Below are 25,022 nucleotides of genomic sequence, written 5' to 3'. Positions count from 1 at the left end.
TTAAATGTTTCTATGAATCAAAATTATTACGTTTATTTATGTTATGGGTTTTTTGTGTTGCGTTCTTGTTGAGGCAGGTAGATGGCAGATATTAAAATTTAAATTACATTTTAAAAAATCTGATATGGAAGACTTATCGTGTTATTTTTCACGTCTTACTTTAAAACATTCCTCTATCACTGGCAGCATTGTGACATCCTTAAGCAAAGCTCATGAACGTTTAATAAGTCTTTTGTCCAATCACATAACATTAACACACATTTTCATCTCAAATGAGATTTAGTTCTAATTAAGTCTTAAAATCTCAGAGATAAGTTTTAACGTAACCTTCCAAACGTCACTGTACGAGAACACTAAAATATGAAACAAAAGTAAACTTTATAAATAAAGACATTATGTTTTTCAGTTTGTATTCAGATACAAGTGCAGCTGTCGATCAAGTGCTCATATTAAACGAAATTGAACGCTTGCATTCTTGATGTACAAAGAAATTGTACATTTCTTATGCATCTATGAAAATGAAAGGAAAATTACAAATTCAAGATATAAGAGGTCTAACATCAGTTTATTATTGAGGATGTTTACCGTTTAGGATACCTCGTCAAAAACCTTTCAGTATGGCGTTTAATTGCAACCTGTGTTTCACCTTTCACAATGACATGTCAAGGTTACCGGACTTTTGTGCATGGTAAAATATGATTCGCATAATGAAGGTTATGGGTTTGGTATCAAGGCTGCAAAAGTCATTCATTGACAACGAATAAAATCAGTATTCAGTGTACTGAAGTGCTTTTGAAACTAATTCATAAAGGTAATGCCAGAAATGGACAAGTCCATGTCTCAGTGACTTGATTTCCGAGGACTATACGAGCGGAAAGTCACGAAGTTAACCCTTAATCTCACCCAAATAGCGACATCACAGTACATGAATGGAAGATAGCCCTACGATCCAAAAACGAAACATCCCCTGGTAAGGATCAGTTAGGTTACATTATCTGCAAAAAACTACCTATCAATATAACAATAGCCATAATCAAACTCTTTAATAGGATATGGGATAAAGGCCAACTACCCACCAAATGGAAACAGGCCATAGTAATACCAATCCTCAAGCTAGGTAAAGATCCCAACAACATAAATTCGTACCGACCCATCTCCCTTACAAACAATATTTGCAAAATAATGGAGACAATAATCGCAAATAGGTTAAAACACCATCTAGAAACCAATAACCTACTCTCCATAAATCAATGTGGCTTTCGGAACAAACGGTCCACCACTGACCAACTTCTCAGATTGGAAACAGACATCAAACTCGCTTTTAACGCACATAGGAAAACCGATCGCAACCTCATAGCGGATTTTTTAGACCTAGAAAAAGCGTTCGACCTAGTATGGACCAATGGACTAATGGCCAAATTAAACCAATTTGGAATAACTGGACGCTTGTTCAACTGGATTGGCGATTTCCTCACAGGCCGGAAAATTACCACAAAAATAGGCAACACCCATTCGGAAGAATTTTCACTTGAAAATGGAACACCGCAAGGCAGTGTAATAAGTCCCTTACTATTTAACCTAATGGTAAACGACCTTGACCTCAATGCAGCCTCCGCTAAAATAAACTTGTCACATTTTGCAGATGATAGTGGCATATGGAGGAATGGAAATCCTGCCAATAACACAGTAGTTAAAGAATTCCAGCAGAGTCTAGACAACATAGGGAGATTGGCGGACAAATGGGGTTTCAAAATATCTCATGACAAAACTGTGGCAATCATATTCACCCCCTAACGAAATACGAACCTAGTCTATCCAAACTTCTATATACAAAATCAATTAATCAAATACGTAACAGTAGTAAAATTCCTAGGAATGTTCTTTGACAACCACCTCACATAGAAACAGCACATTGAACAACTCACCCAGAATTGTAACAAAGATCTCAATTTACTCAGGAACATCACAGGGACTGACTGGGGATCCAATCAGGAAACCCTCCTCACGATATATAAAAGCCTAATTAGATCAAAACTGGATTACGGTTGCCAAGCATGTAACTCGGCTAAGCAACCTGTACTACAAAAACTTGACACTATCCAGAGAAAAGCCTTACTATTATGCACAGGAACACTCCCCTCAACATCATTAGAAGAACTACAAACACTAACAGGAGAACTACCCTTAAAATTACGTAGGCAAGAACTGCTCCTCCGATACTCCATTCGATTAGATACCCACCCAGACAACCATCCCACCAAAATAGCTATAAATAAGTGTAAAGTTGTCTTCAAACCCAAAGTCATACCCATCACACCAAGTGGCAAAGTAATCCTTGAACTAAGAGAAAAGATATCTCTACTAAAAAAACAGGTAACAAACAATACAGACCAGAACAAATTGCCATGGTTACAAAAACCACCAAGGATTAACACTGAAGCTACCAAATTAGGCAATAAATAAGGACAAGAAAACTTACTAAAACCTGTACTGGCAAACGAAATCAACCCAAAATACCCGGACTATGTTAAAATATATACCGATGGATCAAAAACAAACAACCCACCAAGAACAGCAGCAGCAATAGTCATCCCTGAATTCAATATACAAACGGGATCCAGATTACCTGACTATTGCTCCGTTGACACCACTGAATTCTGGGCTATACTTGAATCACTACAATGGATCAAAGACAACCAAATACCTAAAGCTGTCATTATAAGCGATTCCCTAAGCGTTATCAAATCGATCCAAAATCGCAATACACACTCTAGGGAACAATTCCTCGACAGAGCATGCCAATTAATCGATGATATCACCACAGCACATCAATTAGTCGAGCTCATGTGGATACGGTCGCACATTGGAATCTCTGGCAACGAAACAGCAAAGTTGCAAAAACCAAACTAAGAGATAAAAACTCTATCAAGCTTAACTATAGCTCTACAGAAGCAATAAGCTTCGCACAAACATATATAGACCAAACATGCTTTTTGGAACTCCTCCACAAAAGGTAAAAAGCACCATGAAACCCAATAAACGTAGATAGGAACATACAGCTACCTAAGGGTACCTATTTTGAACAGAAAACCATAAACAGGAAAATAACTGGAAAAACTAAACTAGCAAGCAGTTTTGAAAGGTTTATAGGACCCAAACCAGCAAGCATTAACTGCTTTAACTGCCACACCACCGAAGATCTACACCACGTATTCAATATATGCCCAAAATATCAACCTGCTCGGAAAATATTTATCAAAAACCAAAAAGAGATTGGATCACCACACACATACCCAGAGTTACTTATGGACTCTAATAAAAATAAACAATCAGCATATACAAATATAAATCAATTCATAGACTCAGCAGGACTTAGGAACAAAATATAATTACTATCCCCACAAAACCAAAAGACCCAGTAACTAGCTAAATAAATTTAGAAGCCACCACATAAAAGCCCATAATATATCATTTAATTTTATAAAAGTATTAATAAATAATTCACTTACGAAGCACCTATAAAAAACTAAGAAAACCGCAAAATCGGATGTCCTAGATGTCCTTAACGAACCGAGTAATCAGCTATTATTCCGGTCCTAGATGTTCTTAACGAACCGTGTAATCGGATAGGACTCCGGTCTCTTGCTAAATAAAGTATAAATAACATTCAATCTCTAAAAACATTGATTAATAAATAACTTAAAGAGGTAATATCGAAAAACTTATAAATAATATAACGTAGGAAACACTCCCTAAACACCTCAACTAGTAATACCATAATAACCTTGAAAATCTCTCTTCATACATGATTTCTACTAAGAACCTCTATAAATAGCAGAAACATCCCCCTCCTTTTAGAACATTTTGAAGAAAAAAAAAACAAAATTGCAAGAAACACCAGGCAAATACAACAAGAAACCAGCGATGTAAAACAAGCAGGACCGTTCCCGAGCTCTGCTTCCCACTAATGACAGTCAACCATTCAACTGTAGGGACCTTTATGGACCCACAGATTGAGGCCAAACTATCACGGTTCCTTGAATCCATAAAAGCCTGGGGAACAACTAGCAGGCTGCGGTGCAGTCAGAAAAAAGTGGCACATGCACAATTGTGCGCACGCCACTATAATTAAACTCAACAACAACAACAACGAAGTTAAGAAACTAGCATATTTAAAATTCTCTTTTGTTCTTTAACACCTTCTAGTGTTGAAGAATAAAATTATTGATATCTAATTCATTTCTTTTCTCAAATAATTTGAAAGTTCGTTCCCTATTTGGCATAATTATATCTTGGTGGTGACTGACTGGTATTTAAGTATCTGTAAATTTGTATTCACGCTTAGAAAGAAATCTTTTGTTCCAAACACATAGCCATATATAGACATTTTGTTGAACATTTACTCTTTGATGTACAAATTCATATCAGTTATGTTGCAAATGCACAATGACATGTAATTAAAATTGTAGGAAAAGCGACTGTGAGTACCGTCGCCCTCCAACAGGCATTGGAAACACGTTTCAAAAGGATCCGAAGAGTAAAGATATGGTCCATATTTATATCGTTTGCTTTTCTGTTTTCCTTTGATTCAATTTACTCAATTGACATTTAAACCACATGTCGTCTAGAACACAAACTTTACTTTGGTTTGGAGTAATTCATTAAAAAATATTGCAGGTGGATTCAGTATTAACTTATTATTCCCATACACGTGTCGTTATTCGTAAACCGCATGTCAACTCTCAAGATATGAGTTTTGCGTAGGCATAAAATGACAGGTGCTACAGATGTGTTATAAAACAAAAATATTAGCAATTACCATTATTTGCATCTGAGACACATATTCCAACATAAGATTAATTTTGACATTAAAGAGTATTATGGGTAATCTCCAAGCATACTCAAGCATTTACATGAACTTAAAAACTAAACAATTTGAAAAGGTCGTCAAGATTCCTACAGTATCTCATGGATTAAGCACATTTTCATCAACCCCATCCGTGTCATATATTATGTAGGGTAATCAATTCCTTCTTAATATTATAAAACTCTACAGAGTATTATTCAGAATATAAAAGAATTAACTGAAAATACATGTTCTGAAAATAGATGTAAAATGTTTTGTTCTTACGTCGCCATGGACTACATGAAGACGTGACACACTAATCTCTGAGTCTATATCTTGCGGCATAAATAATTGTGTATAAAATAAATAAGATGCATAAATATATACTAATAGGAAAGCTAAATAATATATACAGATAGTTCTTAAATGCACGAATATGAGAATATTGTCTTTCCGTGGGATAATATTTATATTTCACTCGCTTATGTTTGATTGTTCTGTCATTGGATCACAATCAATGGTACCGTTGAAACTATTTCTACCACCAATTTAAATAGAATATTTCAAACATTAATCCTAATGTAAAGTGTATTTTTTCCATTTTGGATTGGTCAAGCTTAAATTTTGCCCAGTAAAATAGTTTGATTGCAGATTTTGTTTATGTTGGCAATGTGCGTGTATGGCTTTGGTATCATACATTTTGATGCCTACACTTGGCAATGTGCTGAGAATAAGACGATAAAAGAAGACAAATAGAATTCAATTCCTTGCGTCCGATACACGTGATACATTACCAACATCATAACATACGTCAAATTCTAGCTTTATATCATCTTCTGTCGGTGACAAACACCTACTCGCAATGAACGGCGAATATATGTTGACGACATTGAATACTGCAATGTTAGGCGGAAATAAATTGTATATTAATGATTGTTCGAAAGAAACATATGTTTATATTTATCGCTGACTTGATCGCCGATACGAATTGAACTTTTATTGATCCAACAGTATATTTCGTTCTATCTAGATATGTATGTGTCCATGCATTTTTGCATCTAAATATACATAAGGGCCACGTTCTTAGTGTTTATAATATCTATCTATGTATCTATTTATCTATATAATGTCTGCTTAAATATACAGAATACAGCTTGGATTGCAAACTTTTAAATCGATTTATCAAAACATCATATCAGAAATAAAGCAGAGAAAGCAATGTTTCTCTCTGGAAATTTCCACGTCCTTGATTCAATGGTTTCTTCCCAATTGATTAGCTGATAGAAGATGATACACACTTATGTCTCCGTCATCACATCAAGAATGAGAAAAGTAAGAACTAATATCTCACTCTGTCTCTCTCCACAATCACACCTCCTATGCATTCAATAGGGCATTTTATAACATTACATCGATACATGCATATTTTTAGTTTGCAATTAATCAGAGACGCTTTAAAAATGTACAGATCTGTCTTAATATATCTAAATGACAGTCATTTGCTAAATGATGACAAAGTTTCCAAATCCTTTGCAAAATTAATCAGATTGATATCATGTATATTAGGTTTTGGCATCAACAACAGTATTATCGAACATAAAATAATTTGACCATGTCTTATGAAACATTTTGTATTTGTTTATCTCTCCAAAGTACTGCTGAACTAAATCTCGTGTAAATTGGATTGGCGTTTATAACATAATTTCTTTGCAGCAATTTTAAAATAACTGTCTCGATGTTTGCATAGAAAGAGTTTCTTGTTGGCCAGGTGCTATCATGTGCAATTTGTTATATAAAATCTATACCCTTTATTACGAAAATATTATTGAACGATGTGCGCCAAGCTGGAACCTTAAGATTGAAATGAAATAAATACCAAATAGATTGTAATTTGTTACTGTAACTTTGAGGTTGTGGACGATGTATCTTACACTACAAATAAAGAGCACAATATACTGTTTCTTTTATCGTCGTTCCTTTTCTATTCGTTTCTGATTTCTTTCTTCTCGAAAATGTATTATTTATATGCCAGTATCTTGCGGACAATGAATCGGATTATGATTAATGAGTAATGTCATTTATACGTGCGAGGTAAATAATGTGATCGATGCAAATTTGATTCATTTTCTCATAAAATATTTTGCAACTCAAAATACGAATTTAAATTGAGCCATCTTGCGATGTACGGTTTTCTTTATCACTACTTAAATTCATGGCAAAATGACATGTAAATCCCGGCTTATGTCGACTCGGCTTGAGTAGCATTATTTTCACTCAACAATTGAAAAAAGTACTTCCTCCATGCAGTTTGAATATTCCTTTGTTATTAAACATCAATTCTCTTTTGAGGAATCATATTTAACAAACAGACATGCAGGATATATATTCAATTAAAAAACACTTATACAACATCGGTATCCTGTGCGACACATTGAAACAGAGACTTTGAAAATAGTTCGAAACCTTAAAGAATAGTAGCGAGAAGGACATCTACATTTCTCACATTTTATTTTTATCCTCTATCTTTTATGCTTGAATTTATGGCAGAATGTAAGGGTTGTCTTCATAAAGACATTAATAACGCTAGGGTCATAACCAGATGGGGATCATACATATAAATGCATATTGTATGAACAATTTTCACAAATGAATAATTAGCCATTGATAATATATTAACATCCATTAGTTATCTTCAATGTAATTCTATCGGATATTAAGAACTTTAGGGTCATCAGCAGATAACATTTCATACTTATAAATGCCATATAAGTAGATTATATAATGATGAAAACACAAAGCTAACATAACATATCGCATATTTCCCGTTTTAACCGAGGGCTCGATTTTCTGGTAACAAATATGACTTTGCTCTACCCAAAGGAAGGTGACCCCTTCAAATTGTCGGATCTTTGGAAGTAATCTTTTTTCATAGGCAGCAATTGCGCGTAGGAATTTGTTATGAGATATTCTTTGAAAAAACGAGTTGACGGTACCCATTGAAGAAACAATCAACATTTACAAAATTCGAAGCAGATCTGCTTGTATCACCCGAGTTAATGGACAATCACAGGTTATGCTACAGCAGATATTTTGATGTGTAATTTTAAGCAAAGCCTGGATATATCTGTTGTACAATCCGAAACTATATCATGGAGTAAAATAAATATATTTGAGCAACTTTGCTAAACTATACCAATCGTGCCATCTAGTTCTCACGCTTTCAATTTTCGAAAAGTATAGAAATGTAAGACACACTTTATACCCGTTCTATATCTTCAATTGATAGAATGAGTGTTTCTTCATTTGGATAAAATAAAGTATACATCATTACCTTTATAGACGGCCAAATCGCCTTTATTGTAGCATTGTAAAATATTAGAAAATAATACATGGTCCTTTGGAATAAAGAAGTGCGCTATAACGAAATGACTCAGACCTTCCAAATGAACGTTTTCTTTGCACACTGTTCATCGTTTTAACCAACTTGAATGTGAACGCTAATAGGAAAGAAAACTGATTTTTGCAACACACTTTACATTTAACTGGACATAAGGTGACAAGATTTATATGTGAATATTTATTGAGCTCTTTAAGTTATGTTTGATAGATGCATATATACTCAAAACATTTTAATATTAATGTAGTTTCTATAGGAATTTATCAGAAGACAGACAAAAGTTAAATTCTCAAATGTGTTGTCTTTAAAGATACGGGCTGTGTTAAAAAATTAAAACTTTATTATAATACATTACCAATCGATCATATTCTTTAATTCTTCACTATCAATCATAATGTCAGTGTGTAAGAAAACAAACCTGTAGATAGGTATAAAAGCACCGGCTATTGAACAAGCCATCACTGCCACTTCAAACTCCGAGACGAAATTAGAGCTCCTTGTTACCACACATTGAGGTAAGTAAAAGTATTCGGCACATTACTTGGCGTTCATGATTTAAACATATATTGTGCTGGGAAAAGTTTACTTTCGTTACAACTGTGCAGTGTTGCTCTGTGGTCACATGAAAGACTATATCAATAAATTCGTTGTCATGTATTTTATTAACAAAGTCACGCAGGCATCCTGCATATTTTAAAGTTGTGCTCCCTGTTAAAAGAGGAAGTAGACAATAGATAGTCATACCAATGTCTTTAAAATGAAAATCGGGGAATGAAAATAGCGCCTCTAAATTTGTATCAATTTAAGATACTGCAATCTCTGGTATAGCATTGTTTATTCAAGACGGACAATACCTTCGGACAGCTGTATCCGTATCTTGCTTTTACCTTTAGCAACTATTAATATTAAAAGTTATAAACACACCCACACACACGCACACACACACACACACACACACACACACTTTAGCGTATTAACAGGAGTGAAGGGCTAACAGTATGTCACTTCGAGAATTTAGTTATAACTTAAGTAGAATGCGGTCATAAAACCTTAAATGTGTACTCTTTATATGCTTGCTATTCATTCTGTTTGAGCTTTTCTTGAAGGTTTTTGCCAAAATGAGAGCAATATAATTCGCGCAAACGGCGGTAATAATCTCGATGCTAGGTTATCTTCGTTTATGTCAACATAAAGCTATAAGTAGCATCCTTTCAGTCGAAATGTCAAGTTTGGGTTTGTTATTACGCTAGTGAAACGTTGTGTGAAATATCACTTTACAGTACTTGATACGGTTAATATATGACTATTGACGCAGCGTATTCGGTCTTCTTTGATAGAGCTGTGTATTATCCTTATTTAGCTGTATACAATTTTGATTTCGAGAACGAAGACTGTAACTATTCATTCGCTTGTGTTTGTTTCGTCATCATCAATTTTTCCGTTGGACTCAATTTGACAGTCTGTATAAGATAGGTCTAAGAGGACCATCGAATCCATAAACGAGCACAAAAACTGCCAAAGTAGGTCGTTCTTTACATCTCCTGTACCTTGTTACCGTTTTTAGAACTGTTATATTTGTGAACAATACGTGTATTTATCTCCTAACTATAGCTTTGTACATGTTTTGCGTATTTAATTGACACATTGCATATGAAATAAAAGATAACTGTATATAGCACATATGAGTAATGATTGTGATTTAACATAAGTATAGAAAATCATAATAGATTACATTTCAATACTATGTTATACTTCCATATATTGCATTTGTTTTATATTAACATCTCCTATTGCGGGCTTCATTCAGGCATCTAGTTCTAAAGATACTTTTCCACAGAACAGTAAATCGTCGGGCAACAGAGTAGTAGGGATTATACGTGATCGTCCGTGAGAAGAAACCCATGAATAACGTTAAATACATATGAAATTCAAAGTGGGATATCTAAAAGAAGTTTATCAGGTTCAGAGCTTTGCACAAAATGAAACTTGATTTTAAAGGAATATAAACTTTTGTTGATAACGGATTCATCTGCATTCGTTATTATACGTTAATCGGTGTCTATTAAAATAAGGCATATCATTTACTGTGAATTTAATTTTGTTGGGCAGACGAAAATGAAGGCTGTACTAGTTCTCCTAGCTTGCATGGTTTGTGCCATCGTAGCCCTCCCACAAAGTGGATACAGCGGCTTCAGTGGATTTGGTGGATACAGCGGTGGACTCCCCTGGGGATTTGGCGGTGGATATGGTGGATATGGTGGGCTTTGGGGTGGACATGGAGGTTGGGGTAAATTCCCTCACATCAAACCCCGGGCTAAGTAAGAACTACTACTCTTCATCTTTGACTTTTATATCATATATTAGAGATTTAACCTAATGTGTTTGTTCATCATTAGATTCTTCACTACAATGTCGTCTGAGTCGCTGTACATCTGAACTCTTACACTTCGAAGTAGTCACATAAACGCTTTCGGAGTTCATATTAGTAGATAATTATTAATATTTAATCATATTAGTAGATATTTATTAATATTGAATGGAACTTAAGAATCCAGCCTGTTCATGTTCACTTTATTCTCATTTTTATTTTACAGCTATTAACAGGAAAAGCTACTCATAAAAACTGGATCACAATCTGAGGAAATAAGACGCCGCACTTGGAGTAATGTTACAGTCGCATTCTTATCTAGTACCCCAATAAATTATTTGACTTATCAAAGATACATGAATTGTTTTTGTCATGATATTCATTCCACTCTACAAGCTACAATCTCTCACTATCAGTTTTAGCTGACAACCTTGTGTGATAAACCTCTACTTTTCTAGATATATTGTTAAGATTTTTCATTACGTATTGTGTAAAAGAATTAGAATTGAAACTAAACAAATGCTTTTATAACTATGCGTAGAATGCTCGGAAGTATATCCTGCATGCGAATGAACGTATTTCTGGACTGAATTTAGCTAAGATTGTCCTAGCTGGTGTTTGAGAATATTAGAAAGTAAATCTCCTTTCCTGAAATTGATAGACTTTCCCAGCAGATTTGAAGATATTCCAATGTCTCCTGCAAATATATTTAAGATGCGGCCAAACGTTTATCTGCGTCTCCAATGATCTGTGGTCTCATAATAGCCCGGAATGTTCTAGTCTGTCGTCGCATACATGGACTGCAGATATGAAAGTACCGTCGGACTATTAACCGGCAGTTCAAGCACATTGTCGCATAACTGGCCAGCACATTATAACGTACCGGTGCATAATAAACCAACATATCTATGCTTGTTTAATAATTTAAAGAGGATAATGCAGACCTCACTTTTGTTCAACTTTGTGCTATAGTCAGCTACAACAGGTGAATATTATATGTACATTTTCTTCATCTCACTATTAAATAACATACCGAAAATGAATATTATATTGGAATAAAAATAATAAAAAGGTTAAAGAGCCTCAAAATGAAAAGGTATAATGTTTTGGCTAAATATCATGACCGGTTATGTAATTGTGCAAAGCGATAGTGAACATGCTTCGATGGTGTTCACTTTCTTTCCATTCTAGCCAACTCTTAAAATCATCGTATTTCGCAACCGGCATAAAGTGAAATAAAACTGGACCACGTGTAAAAGCACTGTATCGGGAGCCGACTCAGTTCTCATAGTAATGTTGCTATGCAAGTTTAGTAGCTGAAACTGTAGGGAGAGAAAACAGTCTCATATGACGAAGATGAAACAGTGGAGGAGACAGCTACCAAGACCAAAGACATAATGCAAATTATTAGAAATCGAGAATTAAAATGTAAGTAGAAATAAAACATGAAATAACAAGTCTTACCGAAGATCAACGAACAGTAAACCATACGACGGAGGAACCTCTCTATGCGGATCTGCATGGAATACGGAAAACTAAGTTCCGAACATCAATGAGATGTACAGAGATCCAGGATTCCCATCCAAGTGTTCATATGTCATCAGATAATGACAATGAGAATATCCAGATCTTGGGATATACATCTTCGAAATCAATTAGCAAATTATTTCGGCCTTCTCCATATGTGAATGAAGGAAAACACACTAAAATAGCACAACACTGCTGTGACAGGATTGTAACCGAATGAATATTTAGAGCAGGTGAAGACAACTCAGTGTGAGCGAACGAAAGTTCATGAAATTAAGATATTTACGACAACACATGCACAAATAGGCTAAAATATCATCCGCTACATATAAAACTATCATGCTGAACATGTTATGAAAGGAAAAGAGATTCATATATACAAAAATGAGTATGGTTCATATAAATATACGATACAAAGATATGATCATAGGTCACACCTCCTCGGTATATATATATATATAAACAAATGAGCATGGTCCATGCAATCACATGTTCTTGTCAACGTAGTAATGCAGTTTGCCCTTATGCAGAGTTGGGAATTCATATCACTATTCTTTGTCCTCCTCCAAAATCCGGTGTTCCTACTCTTACACATCCAGTCATCTAGTAACAGATACACTGTCGGTTGAATTTAGTTCAATGGTTACGCTGCCACACTGCAGGTCAGGCCGTTTCTATTCTGGTTCTTTCAGCCCATCCATCCAACTATAAATATCCCGAGCTGGTCAGAATAAGAAATAAACTTATTGCAGAGAGGAAATCCATAAATACACGCCACCAAATATTTTACGTCAATATAATGTCCCCAACGATGAATTTTAATAAACCAATAATTTTCTTGTGTTTTATATCCGAAGAATAAAATGTAAAGACGGTATATTGATGGGAATCATTTAAAATATATATATGCTTGCATTTGGCTTGTATATTATTTACCACTTACCCCTATGGCTGTAGTAAGTCGTACGACTATTGTCACTCCTTGACAAGATCCAAGCGATCAGTGTTTTGCCTAAGACAATACGTCTTTTATTAATATATAAAAATGTACAAGACCAGTGGTAAAATATATGTGCACATCGTAGTGATGAGTATATCGTCGCGATAGACCTACGACGAGATGTATGTTTTGCACTGTCACCATACAAAACATGAACCACCCTAGATAACACGGTATGCATCTAAGAAACCAATTACACAATTTGTTCTAAAGCATGACCAAATTATGTTCTTGCCTTATTCCTTATTCCTTAAAAACTGCTCTGATCCATCTATTTTAGATTTTGAAAATATCCGACTCATCGAATCTGTATTATTTTGAGAAACGGGATGTCGCCCTTTAATCCCAACAACACCATGGAATTCACCCAATTATCAGAATAAACTTGGATATTGGAGACTTTATAACAAGTTTTACCAAACTGAAGGAAATGATAAATTAAGAGACATATTAAAAAATAACAGACATAAAGCGTTTACACTAATCACATATGGAATCTAAAGTCCAAATAAAAACAGCACGTGACTGAAGTATTCAAACATATACATTGAAATATAATAATTTCCCAAACTAATTATGTTCTTTCTTTTAACGAGGAAGATTATTTTGGTACATAATGTGAAATGCTTATACAAAGATTGGAGTGAAATTGATAGCCAAATGTTCAATATTCTATATCTTTTGTTTAAATTCATGTATGGCCAGCACCATTTGATGATGTTAGTAATAACGAATTTTGATATTGAAGGAAGACATTACATGGAATCTCACGAAGCATACAAAGTTACCGAAATTGTGTATGTTAATATTTTTGTAAGCCGTGGTTGATTAAAGGGTTAGAAATAAATACAAGATAGGATTGAAGGAAAACAGGAAGAAGATTCAATTAAATGTTTCTATGAATGAAAATTATTACGTTTATTTATGTTATGGGTTTTTTGTGTTGCGTTCTTGTTGAGGCAGGTAGATGGCAGATATTAAAATTTAAATTACATTTTAAAAAATCTGATATGGAAGACTTATCGTGTTATTTTTCACGTCTTACTTTAAAACATTCCTCTATCACTGGCAACATTGTGACATCCTTAAGCAAAGCTCATGAACGTTTAATAAGTTTTTTGTCCAATCACATAACATTAACACACATTTTCATCTCAAATGAGATTTAGTTCTAATTAAGTCTTAAAATCTCAGAGATAAGTTTTAACGTAACCTTCCAAACGTCACTGTACGAGAACACTAAAATATGAAACAAAAGTAAACTTTATAAATAAAGACATTATGTTTTTCAGTTTGTATTCAGATACAAGTGCAGCTGTCGATCAAGTGTTCATACTAAACGAAATTGAACGCTTGCATTCTTGATGTACAAAGAAATTGTACATTTCTTATGCATCTATGAAAATGAAAGGAAAATTACAAATTCAAGATATAAGAGGTCTAACATCAGTTTATTATTGAGGATGTTTACCGTTTAGGATACCTCGTCAAAAACCTTTCAGTATGGCGTTTAATTGGAATCTGTATTTCACCTTTCACAATGACATGTCAAGGTTACCGGACTTTTGCGCATGGCAAAATATGATTCGCATAATGAAGGTTATGGGTTTGGTATCAAGGCTGCAAAAGTCATTCATTGACAACGAATAAAATCAGTATTCAATGGACTGAAGTGCTTTTGAAACTAATTCATAAAGGTAATGCCAGAAATGGACAAGTCCATGTCTCAGTGACTTGATTTCCGAGGACTATACGAGCGGAAAGTCACGAAGTTAACCCTTAATCTCACCCAAATAGCGACATCACAGTACATGAATGGAAGATAGCCCTACGATCCAAAAACGAAACATCCCCTGGTAAGGATCAGTTAGGTTACATTATCTGCAAAAAACTACCTATCAATATAACAATAGCCATAATCAAACTCTTTAATAGGATATGGGATAAAGGCCAACTACCCACCAAATGGAAACAGGCCATAGTAATACCAATCCTCAAGCTAGGTAAAGATCCCAACAACATAAATTCGTACCGACCCATCTCCCTTACAAACAATATTTGCAAAATAATGGAGACAATAATCGCAAATAGGTTAAAACACCATCTAGAAACCAATAACCTACTCTCCATAAATCAATGTGGCTTTCGGAACAAACGGTCCACCACTGACCAACTTCTCAGATTGGAAACAGACATCAAACTCGCTTTTAACGCACATAGGAAAACCGATCGCAACCTCATAGCGGATTTTTTAGACCTAGAAAAAGCGTTCGACCTAGTATGGACCAATGGACTAATGGCCAAATTAAACCAATTTGGAATAACTGGACGCTTGTTCAACTGGATTGGCGATTTCCTCACAGGCCGGAAAATTACCACAAAAATAGGCAACACCCATTCGGAAGAATTTTCACTTGAAAATGGAACACCGCAAGGCAGTGTAATAAGTCCCTTACTATTTAACCTAATGGTAAACGACCTGGACCTCAATGCAGCCTCCGCTAAAATAAACTTGTCACATTTTGCAGATGATAGTGGCATATGGAGGAATGGAAATCCTGCCAATAACACAGTAGTTAAAGAAATCCAGCAGAGCCTAGACAACATAGGGAGATTGGCGGACAAATGGGGTTTCAAAATATCTCATGAAAAAACTGTGGCAATCATATTCACCCCCTAACGAAATACGAACCTAGTCTATCCAAACTTCTATATACAAAATCAATTAATCAAATACGTAACAGTAGTAAAATTCCTAGGAATGTTCTTTGACAACCACCTCACATAGAAACAGCACATTGAACAACTCACCCAGAATTGTAACAAAGATCTCAATTTACTCAGGAACATCACAGGGACTGACTGGGGATCCAATCAGGAAACCCTCCTCACGATATATAAAAGCCTAATTAGATCAAAACTGGATTACGATTGCCAAGCATGTAACTCGGCTAAGCAACCTGTACTACAAAAACTTGACACTATCCAGAGAAAAGCCTTACTATTATGCACAGGAACACTCCCCTCAACATCATTAGAAGAACTACAAACACTAACAGGAGAACTACCCTTAAAATTACGTAGGCAAGAACTGCTCCTCCGATACTCCATTCGATTAGATACCCACCCAGACAACCATCCCACCAAAATAGCTATAAATAAGTGTAACGTTGTCTTCAAACCCAAAATCATACCCATCACACCAAGTGGCAAAGTAATCCTTGAACTAAGAGAAAAGATATCTCTACTAAAAAGACAGGTAACAAACAATACAGACCAGAACAAATCGCCATGGTTACAAAAACCACCAAGGATTAACACTGAAGCTACCAAATTAGGCAATAAAGAAGGACAAGAAAACTTACTAAAACCTGTACTGGCAAACGAAATCAACCCAAAATACCCGGACTATGTTAAAATATATACCGATGGATCAAAAACAAACAACCCACCAAGAACAGCAGCAGCAATAGTCATCCCTGAATTCAATATACAAACGGGATCCAGATTACCTGACTATTGCTCCATTGACACCACTGAATTCTGGGCTATACTTGAATCACTACAATGGATCAAAGACAACCAAATACCTAAAGCAGTCATTATAAGCGATTCCCTAAGCGTTATCAAATCGATCCAAAATCGCAATACACACTCTAGGGAACAATTCCTCGACAGAGCATGCCAATTAATCGATGATATCACCACAGCACATCAATTAGTCGAGTTCATGTGGATACGGTCGCACATTGGAATCTCTGGCAGCGAAACAGCAGACAAAGTTGCAAAAACCAAACTAAGAGATCAAAACTCGATCAAGCTTAACTATAGCTCTACAGAAGCAATAAGCTTCGCACAAACATATATAGACCAAACATGGCAAGATTTTTGGAACTCCTCCACAAAAGGTAAAAAACACCATGAAACCCAATAAACGTAGATAGGAACATACAGCTACCTAAGGGTACCTATTTTGAACAGAAAACCATAAACAGGATAATAACTGGAAAAACTAAACTAGCAAGCAGTTTTGGAAGGTTTATAGGACCCAAACCAGCAAGCATTAACTGCTTTAACTGCCACACCACCGAAGATCTACACCACGTATTCAATATATGCCCAAAATATCAACCCGCTCGGAAAATATTTATCAAAAACCAAAAGGAGATTGGATCACCACACACATACCCAGAGTTACTTATGGACTCTAATAAAAATAAACAATCAGCATATACAATTATAAATCAATTCATAGACTCAGCAGGACTTAGGAACAAAATATAATTACTATCCCCACAAAACCAAAAGACCCAGTAACTAGCTAAATAAATTTAGAAGCCACCACATAAAAGCCCATAATATATCATTTAATTTTATAAAAGTATTAATAAATAATTCACTTACGAAACACCTATAAAAAACTAAGAAAACCGCAAAATCGGATGTCCTAGATGTCCTTAACGAACCGAGTAATCAGCTATTATTCCGGTAGTAGATGTTCTTAACGAACCGTGTAATCGGATAGGACTCCGGTCTCTTGCTAAATAAAGTATAAATAACATTCAATCTCTGAAAACATTAATTAATAAATAACTTAAAGAGGTAATATCGAAAAACTTATAAAAATATAACGTAGGAAACACTCCCTAAACACCTCAACTAGTAATACCATAATAACCTTGAAAATCTCTCTTCATACATGATTTCTACTAAGAACCTCTATAAATAGCAGAAACATCCCCCCCTTTTAGAACATTTTGAAGAAAAAAAAACAAAATTGCAAGAAACACCAGGCAAATACAACAAGAAACCAGCGATGTAAAACAAGCAGGACCGTTCCCGAGCTCTGCTTCCCACTAATGACAGTCGACCATTCAACTGTAGGGACCTTTATGGACCCACAGATTGAGGCCAAACTATCACGGTTCCTTGAATCCATAAAAGCCTGGGGGAGGTGGCACCATCCCCATCCCCAGGAACAACTAGTAGGCTGCGGTGCAGTCAGAAAAAAGTGGCACATGCACAATTGTGCGCACGCCACTATAATTAAACTCAACAACAACAACAACGAAGTTAAGAAACTAGCATATTTAAAATTCTCTTTTGTTCTTTAACACCTTCTAGTTTTGAAGAATAAAATTATTGATATCTAATTCATTTCTTTTCTCAAATAAGTTGAAAGTTCGTTCCCTATTTGGCATAATTATATCTTGGTGGTGACTGACTGGTATTTAAGTATCTGTAAATTTGTATTCACGCTTAGAAAGAAATCTTTTGTTCCAAACACATAGACATATATAGACATTTTGTTGAACATTTACTCTGATGTACAAATTCTTATCAGTTATGTTGCAAATGCACAATGACATGTAATTAAAAGTGTAGGAAAAGCGACTGTGGGTACCGTCGCCCTCCAACAGGCATTGGAAACACGTTTCAAAAGGATCCGAAGAGTAAAGATATGGTCCATATTTCTATCGTTTGCTTTTCTGTTTTCCTTTGATTCAATTTACTCAATTGACATTTAAACCACATGTCGTCTAGAACACAAACTTTACTTTAGTTTGGAGTAATTCATTAAAAAATATTGCAGGTGGATTCAGTATTAACTTATTATTCCCATACACGTGTCGTTATTCGTAAACCGCATGTCAACTCTCAAGATATGAGTTTTGCGTAGGCATAAAATGACAGGTGCTACAGATGTGTTATCAAACAAAACTATTAGCAATTACCATTATTTGCATCTGAGACACATATTCCAACATAAGATTAATTTTGACATTAAAGAGTATTATGGGTAATCTCCAAGCATACTCAAGCATTTACATGAACTTAAAAACTAAACAGTTTGAAAAGGTCGTCAAGATTCCTACAGTATCTCATGGATTAAGCACATTTTCATCAACCCCATCCGTGTCATATATTATGTAGGGTAATCAATTCCTTCTTAATATTATAAAACTCTACAGAGTATTATTCAGAATATAAAAGAATTAACTGAAAATACATGTTCTGAAAATAGATGTAAAATGTTTTGTTCTTACGTCGCCATGGAATACATGAAGACGTGACACACTAATCTCTGAGTCTATATCTTGCGGAATAAATAATTGTGTATAAAATAAATAAGATGCATAAATATATACTAATAGGAAAGCTAAATAATATATACAGATAGTTCTTAAATGCACGAATATGAGAATATTGTCTTTCCGTGGGATAATATTTATATTTCACTCGCTTATGTTGGATTGTTCTGTCATTGGATCACAATCAATGGTACCGTTGAAACTATTTCTACCACCAATTTAAATACAATATTTCAAACATTAATCCTTATGTAGAGTGTATTTTTTCATTTTGGATTGGTCAAGCTTAAATTTTGCCCAGTAAAATAGTTTGATTGCAGATTCTGTTTATGTTGGCAATGTGCGTGTATGGCTTTGGTATCATACATTTTGATGCCTACACTTGGCAATGTGCTGAGAATAAGACGATAAATGAAGACAAATACAATTCAGTTCCTTGCGTCCGATACACGTGATGCATTGCCAACATCATAACATACGTCAAATTCTAGCTTTATATCATCTTCTGTCGGTGACAAACACCTACTCGCAATGAATATATGTTGACGACATTGAATACTGCAATGTTAGGCGGAAATAAATTGTATATTAATGATTGTTCGAAAGAAACATGTTAATATTTATCGCTGACTTGATCGCCGATACGAATTGAACTTTTATTGATCCAACAGTATATTTCGTTCTATCTAGATATGTATGTGTCCATGCATTTTTGCATCTAAATATACATAAGGGCCACGTTCTTAGTGTTTATAATATCTATCTATGTATCTATTTATCTATATATTTATATATAAATGTCTGCTTAAATATACAGAATACAGCTTGGATTGCAAACTTTTAAATCGATTTATCAAAACATCATATCAGAAATAAAGCAGAGAAAGCAATGTTTCTCTCTGGAAATTTCCACGTCCTTGATTCAATGGTTTCTTCCCAATTGATTAGCTGATAGAAGATGATACACACTTATGTCTCCGTCATCACATCAAGAATGAGAAAAGTAAGAACTAATATCTCACTCTGTCTCTCTCCACAATCACACCTCCTATGCATTCAATAGGGCATTTTATAACATTACATCGATACATGCATATTTTTAGTTTGCAATTAATCAGAGACGCTTTAAAAATGTACAGATCTGTCTTAATATATCTAAATGACAGTCATTTGCTAAATGATGACAAAGTTTCCAAATCCTTTGCAAAATTAATCAGATTGATATCATGTATATTAGGTTTTGGCATCAACAACAGTATTATCGAACATAAAATAATTTGACCATGTCTTATGAAACATTTTGTATTTGTTTATCTCTCCAAAGTACTGCTGAACTAAATCTCGTGTAAATTGGATTGGCGTTTTTAACATAATTTCTTTGCAGCAATTTTAAAATAACTGTCTCGATGTTTGCATAGAAAGAGTTTCTTGTTGGCCAGGTGCTATCATGTGCAATTTGTTATATAAAATCTATACCCTTTATTACGAAAATATTATTGAACGATGTGCGCCAAGCTGGAACCTTAAGATTGAAATGAAATAAATACCAAATAGATTGTAATTTGTTACTGTAACTTTGAGGTTGTGGACGATGTATCTTACACTACAAATAAAGAGCACAATATACTGTTTCTTTTATCGTCGTTCCTTTTCTATTCGTTTCTGATTTACTTTCTTCTCGAAAATGTATTATTTATATGCCAGTATCTTGCGGACAATGAATCGGATTATGATTAATGAGTAATGTCATTTATACGTGCGAGGTAAATAATGTGATCGATGCAAATTTGATTCATTTTCTCATAAAATATTTTGCAACTCAAAATACGAATTTAAATTGAGCCATCTTGCGATGTACGGTTTTCTTTATCACTACTTAAATTCATGGCAAAATGACATGTAAATCCCGGCTTATGTCGACTCGGCTTGAGTAGCATTATTTTCACTCAACAATTGAAAAAAGTACTTCCTCCATGCAGTTGGAATATTCCTTTGTTATTAAACATCAATTCTCTTTTGAGGAATCATATTTAACAAACAGACATGCAGGATATATATTCAATTAAAAAACACTTATACAACATCGGTATCCTGTGCGACACATTGAAACAGAGACTTTGAAAATAGTTCGAAACCTTAAAGAATAGTAGCGAGAAGGACATCTACATTTCTCACATTTTATTTTTATCCTCTATCTTTTATGCTTGAATTTATGGCAGAATGTAAGGGTTGTCTTCATAAAGACATTAATAACGCTAGGGTCATAACCAGATGGGGATCATACATATAAATGCATATTGTATGAACAATTTTCACAAATGAATAATTAGCCATTGATAATATATTAACATCCATTAGTTATCTTCAACGTAATTCTATCGGATATTAAGAACTTTAGGGTCATCAGCAGATAACATTTCATACTTATAAATGCCATATAAGTAGATTATATAATGATGAAAACACAAAGCTAACATAACATATCGCATATTTCCCGTTTTAACCGAGGGCTCGATTTTCTGGTAACAAATATGACTTTGCTCTACCCAAAGGAAGGTGACCCCTTCAAATTGTCGGATCTTTGGAAGTAATCTTTTTTCATAGGCAGCAATTGCGCGTAGGAATTTGTTATGAGATATTCTTTGAAAAAACGAGTTGACGGTACCCATTGAAGAAACAATCAACATTTACAAAATTCGAAGCAGATCTGCTTGTATCACCCGAGTTAATGGACAATCACAGGTTATGCTACAGCAGATATTTTGATGTGTAATTTTAAGCAAAGCCTGGATATATCTGTTGTACAATCCGAAACTATATCATGGAGTAAAATAAATATATTTGAGCAACTTTGCTAAACTATACCAATCGTGCCATCTAGTTCTCACGCTTTCAATTTTCGAAAAGTATAGAAATGTAAGACACACTTTATACCCGTTCTATATCTTCAATTGATAGAATGAGTGTTTCTTCATTTGGATAAAATAAAGTATACATCATTACCTTTATAGACGGCCAAATCGCCTTTATTGTAGCATTGTAAAATATTAGAAAATAATGCATGGTCCTTTGGAATAAAGAAGTGCGCTATAACGAAATGACTCAGACCTTCCAAATGAACGTTTTCTTTGCACACTGTTCATCGTTTTAACCAACTTGAATGTGAACGCTAATAGGAAAGAAAACTGATTTTTGCAACACACTTTACATTTAACTGGACATAAGGTGACAAGATTTATATGTGAATATTTATTGAGCTCTTTAAGTTATGTTTGATAGATGCATATATACTCAAAACATTTTAATATTAATGTAGTTTCTATAGGAATTTATCAGAAGACAGACAAAAGTTAAATTCTCAAATGTGTTGTCTTTAAAGATACGGGCTGTGTTAAAAAATTAAAACTTTATTATAATACATTACCAATCGATCATATTCTTTAATTCTTCACTATCAATCATAATGTCAGTGTGTAAGAAAACAAACCTGTAGATAGGTATAAAAGCACCGGCTATTGAACAAGCCATCACTGCCACTTCAAACTCCGAGACGAAATTAGAGCTCCTTGTTACCACACATTGAGGTAAGTAAAAGTATTCGGCACATTACTTGGCGTTCATGATTTAAACATATATTGTGCTGGGAAAAGTTTACTTTCGTTACAACTGTGCAGTGTTGCTCTGTGGTCACATGAAAGACTATATCAATAAATTCGTTGTCATGTATTTTATTAACAAAGTCACGCAGGCATCCTGCATATTTTAAAGTTGTGCTCCCTGTTAAAAGAGGAAGTAGACAATAGATAGTCATACCAATGTCTTTAAAATGAAAATCGGGGAATGAAAATAGCGCCTCTAAATTTGTATCAATTTAAGATACTGCAATCTCTGGTATAGCATTGTTTATTCAAGACGGACAATACCTTCGGACAGCTGTATCCGTATCTTGCTTTTACCTTTAGCAATTATTAATATTAAAAGTTATAAACACACCCACACACACGCACACACACACACACACACACACACACACTTTAGCGTATTAACAGGAGTGAAGGGCTAACAGTATGTCACTTCGAGAATTTAGTTATAACTTAAGTAGAATGCGGTCATAAAACCTTAAATGTGTACTCTTTATATGCTTGCTATTCATTCTGTTTGAGCTTTTCTTGAAGGTTTTTGCCAAAATGAGAGCAATATAATTCGCGCAAACGGCGGTAATAATCTCGATGCTAGGTTATCTTCGTTTATGTCAACATAAAGCTATAAGTAGCATCCTTTCAGTCGAAATGTCAAGTTTGGGTTTGTTATTACGCTAGTGAAACGTTGTGTGAAATATCACTTTACAGTACTTGATACGGTTAATATATGACTATTGACGCAGCGTATTCGGTCTTCTTTGATAGAGCTGTGTATTATCCTTATTTAGCTGTATACAATTTTGATTTCGAGAACGAAGACTGTAACTATTCATTCGCTTGTGTTTGTTTCGTCATCATCAATTTTTCCGTTGGACTCAATTTGACAGTCTGTATAAGATAGGTCTAAGAGGACCATCGAATCCATAAACGAGCACAAAAACTGCCAAAGTAGGTCGTTCTTTACATCTCCTGTACCTTGTTACCGTTTTTAGAACTGTTATATTTGTGAACAATACGTGTATTTATCTCCTAACTATAGCTTTGTACATGTTTTGCGTATTTAATTGACACATTGCATATGAAATAAAAGATAGCTGTATATAGCACATATGAGTAATGATTGTGATTTAATATAAGTATAGCAATATCATAATAGATTACATTTCAATGCTATGTTATACTTCCATATATTGCATTTTTTTATATTAACATCTCCTATTGCGGGCTTCATTCAGGCATCTAGTTCTAAAGATACTTTTCCACAGAACAGTAAATCGTCGGGCAACAGAGTAGTAGGGATTATACGCGATCGTCCGTGAGAAGAAACCCATGAATAACGTTAAATACATATGAAATTCAAAGTGGGATATCTAAAAGAAGTTTATCAGGTTCAGAGCTTTGCACAAAATGAAACTTGATTTTAAAGGAATATAAACTTTTGTTGATAACGGATTCATCTGCATTCGTTATTATACGTTAATCGGTGTCTATTAAAATAAGGCATATCATTTACTGTGAATTTAATTTTGTTGGGCAGACGAAAATGAAGGCTGTACTAGTTCTCCTAGCTTGCATGGTTTGTACCATCGTAGCCCTCCCACAAAGTGGATACAGCGGCTTCAGTGGATTTGGTGGATACAGCGGTGGACTCCCCTGGGGATTTGGCGGTGGATATGGTAGATATGGTGGGCTTTGGGGTGGACAAGGAGGTTGGGGTAAATTCCCTCACATCAAACCCCGGGCTAAGTAAGAACTACTACTCTTCATCTTTGACTTTTATATCATATATTAGAGATTTAACCTAATGTGTTTGTTCATCATTAGATTCTTCACTACAATGTCGTCTGAGTCGCTGTACATCTGAACTCTTACACTTCGAAGTAGTCACATAAACGCTTTCGGAGTTCATATTAGTAGATAATTATTAATATTTAATCATATTAGTAGATATTTATTAATATTGAATGGAACTTAAGAATCCAGCCTGTTCATGTTCACTTTATTCTCATTTTTATTTTACAGCTATTAACAGGAAAAGCTACTCATAAAAACTGGATCACAATCTGAGGAAATAAGACGCCGTACTTGGAGTAATGTTACAGTCGCATTCTTATCTAGTACCCCAATAAATTATTTGACTGATCAAAGATA

At 34.6% G+C, this 25,022-nt stretch overlaps 1 protein-coding gene and 1 long non-coding RNA gene across 2 annotated transcripts; both read left to right on the top strand.

Moving 5' to 3' along the window:
• The first annotated feature begins 8,703 nt into the window (after positions 1 to 8,703).
• On the top strand, positions 8,704 to 10,966 carry LOC149798194 (uncharacterized). The gene is made up of 3 exons (XR_016421603.1): positions 8,704 to 8,758; positions 10,353 to 10,561; positions 10,838 to 10,966. It is a non-coding gene; the product is annotated as an uncharacterized LOC149798194 (long non-coding RNA).
• Positions 10,967 to 22,758: 11,792 nt separating this feature from the next.
• Positions 22,759 to 25,022, top strand: LOC149798193 (uncharacterized). Its single transcript, XM_089960554.1, has 3 exons — positions 22,759 to 22,814; positions 24,409 to 24,617; positions 24,894 to 25,022. Exons 2-3 carry the CDS (start codon positions 24,415 to 24,417, stop codon positions 24,898 to 24,900), a joined length of 210 nt encoding a protein of 69 aa, XP_089816680.1. The 5' UTR covers positions 22,759 to 22,814; positions 24,409 to 24,414; the 3' UTR covers positions 24,901 to 25,022.

Source organism: Sinohyriopsis cumingii, chromosome 6, assembly GCF_028554795.1.
Source record: "Sinohyriopsis cumingii isolate HCF-2022 chromosome 6, ASM2855479v2, whole genome shotgun sequence".
Taxonomy (NCBI): domain Eukaryota; kingdom Metazoa; phylum Mollusca; class Bivalvia; order Unionida; family Unionidae; genus Sinohyriopsis; species Sinohyriopsis cumingii.
Note: the sequence above shows the minus strand (reverse complement) of the source record. Positions and strands in the feature narration are given on the sequence as shown.

Coding starts and splice junctions, on each gene's coding strand:
- LOC149798193 (XM_089960554.1), top strand. CDS start 24,415: ATGAAGGCTGTACTAGTTCTCCTAGCTTGCATGGTTTGTACCATCGTA.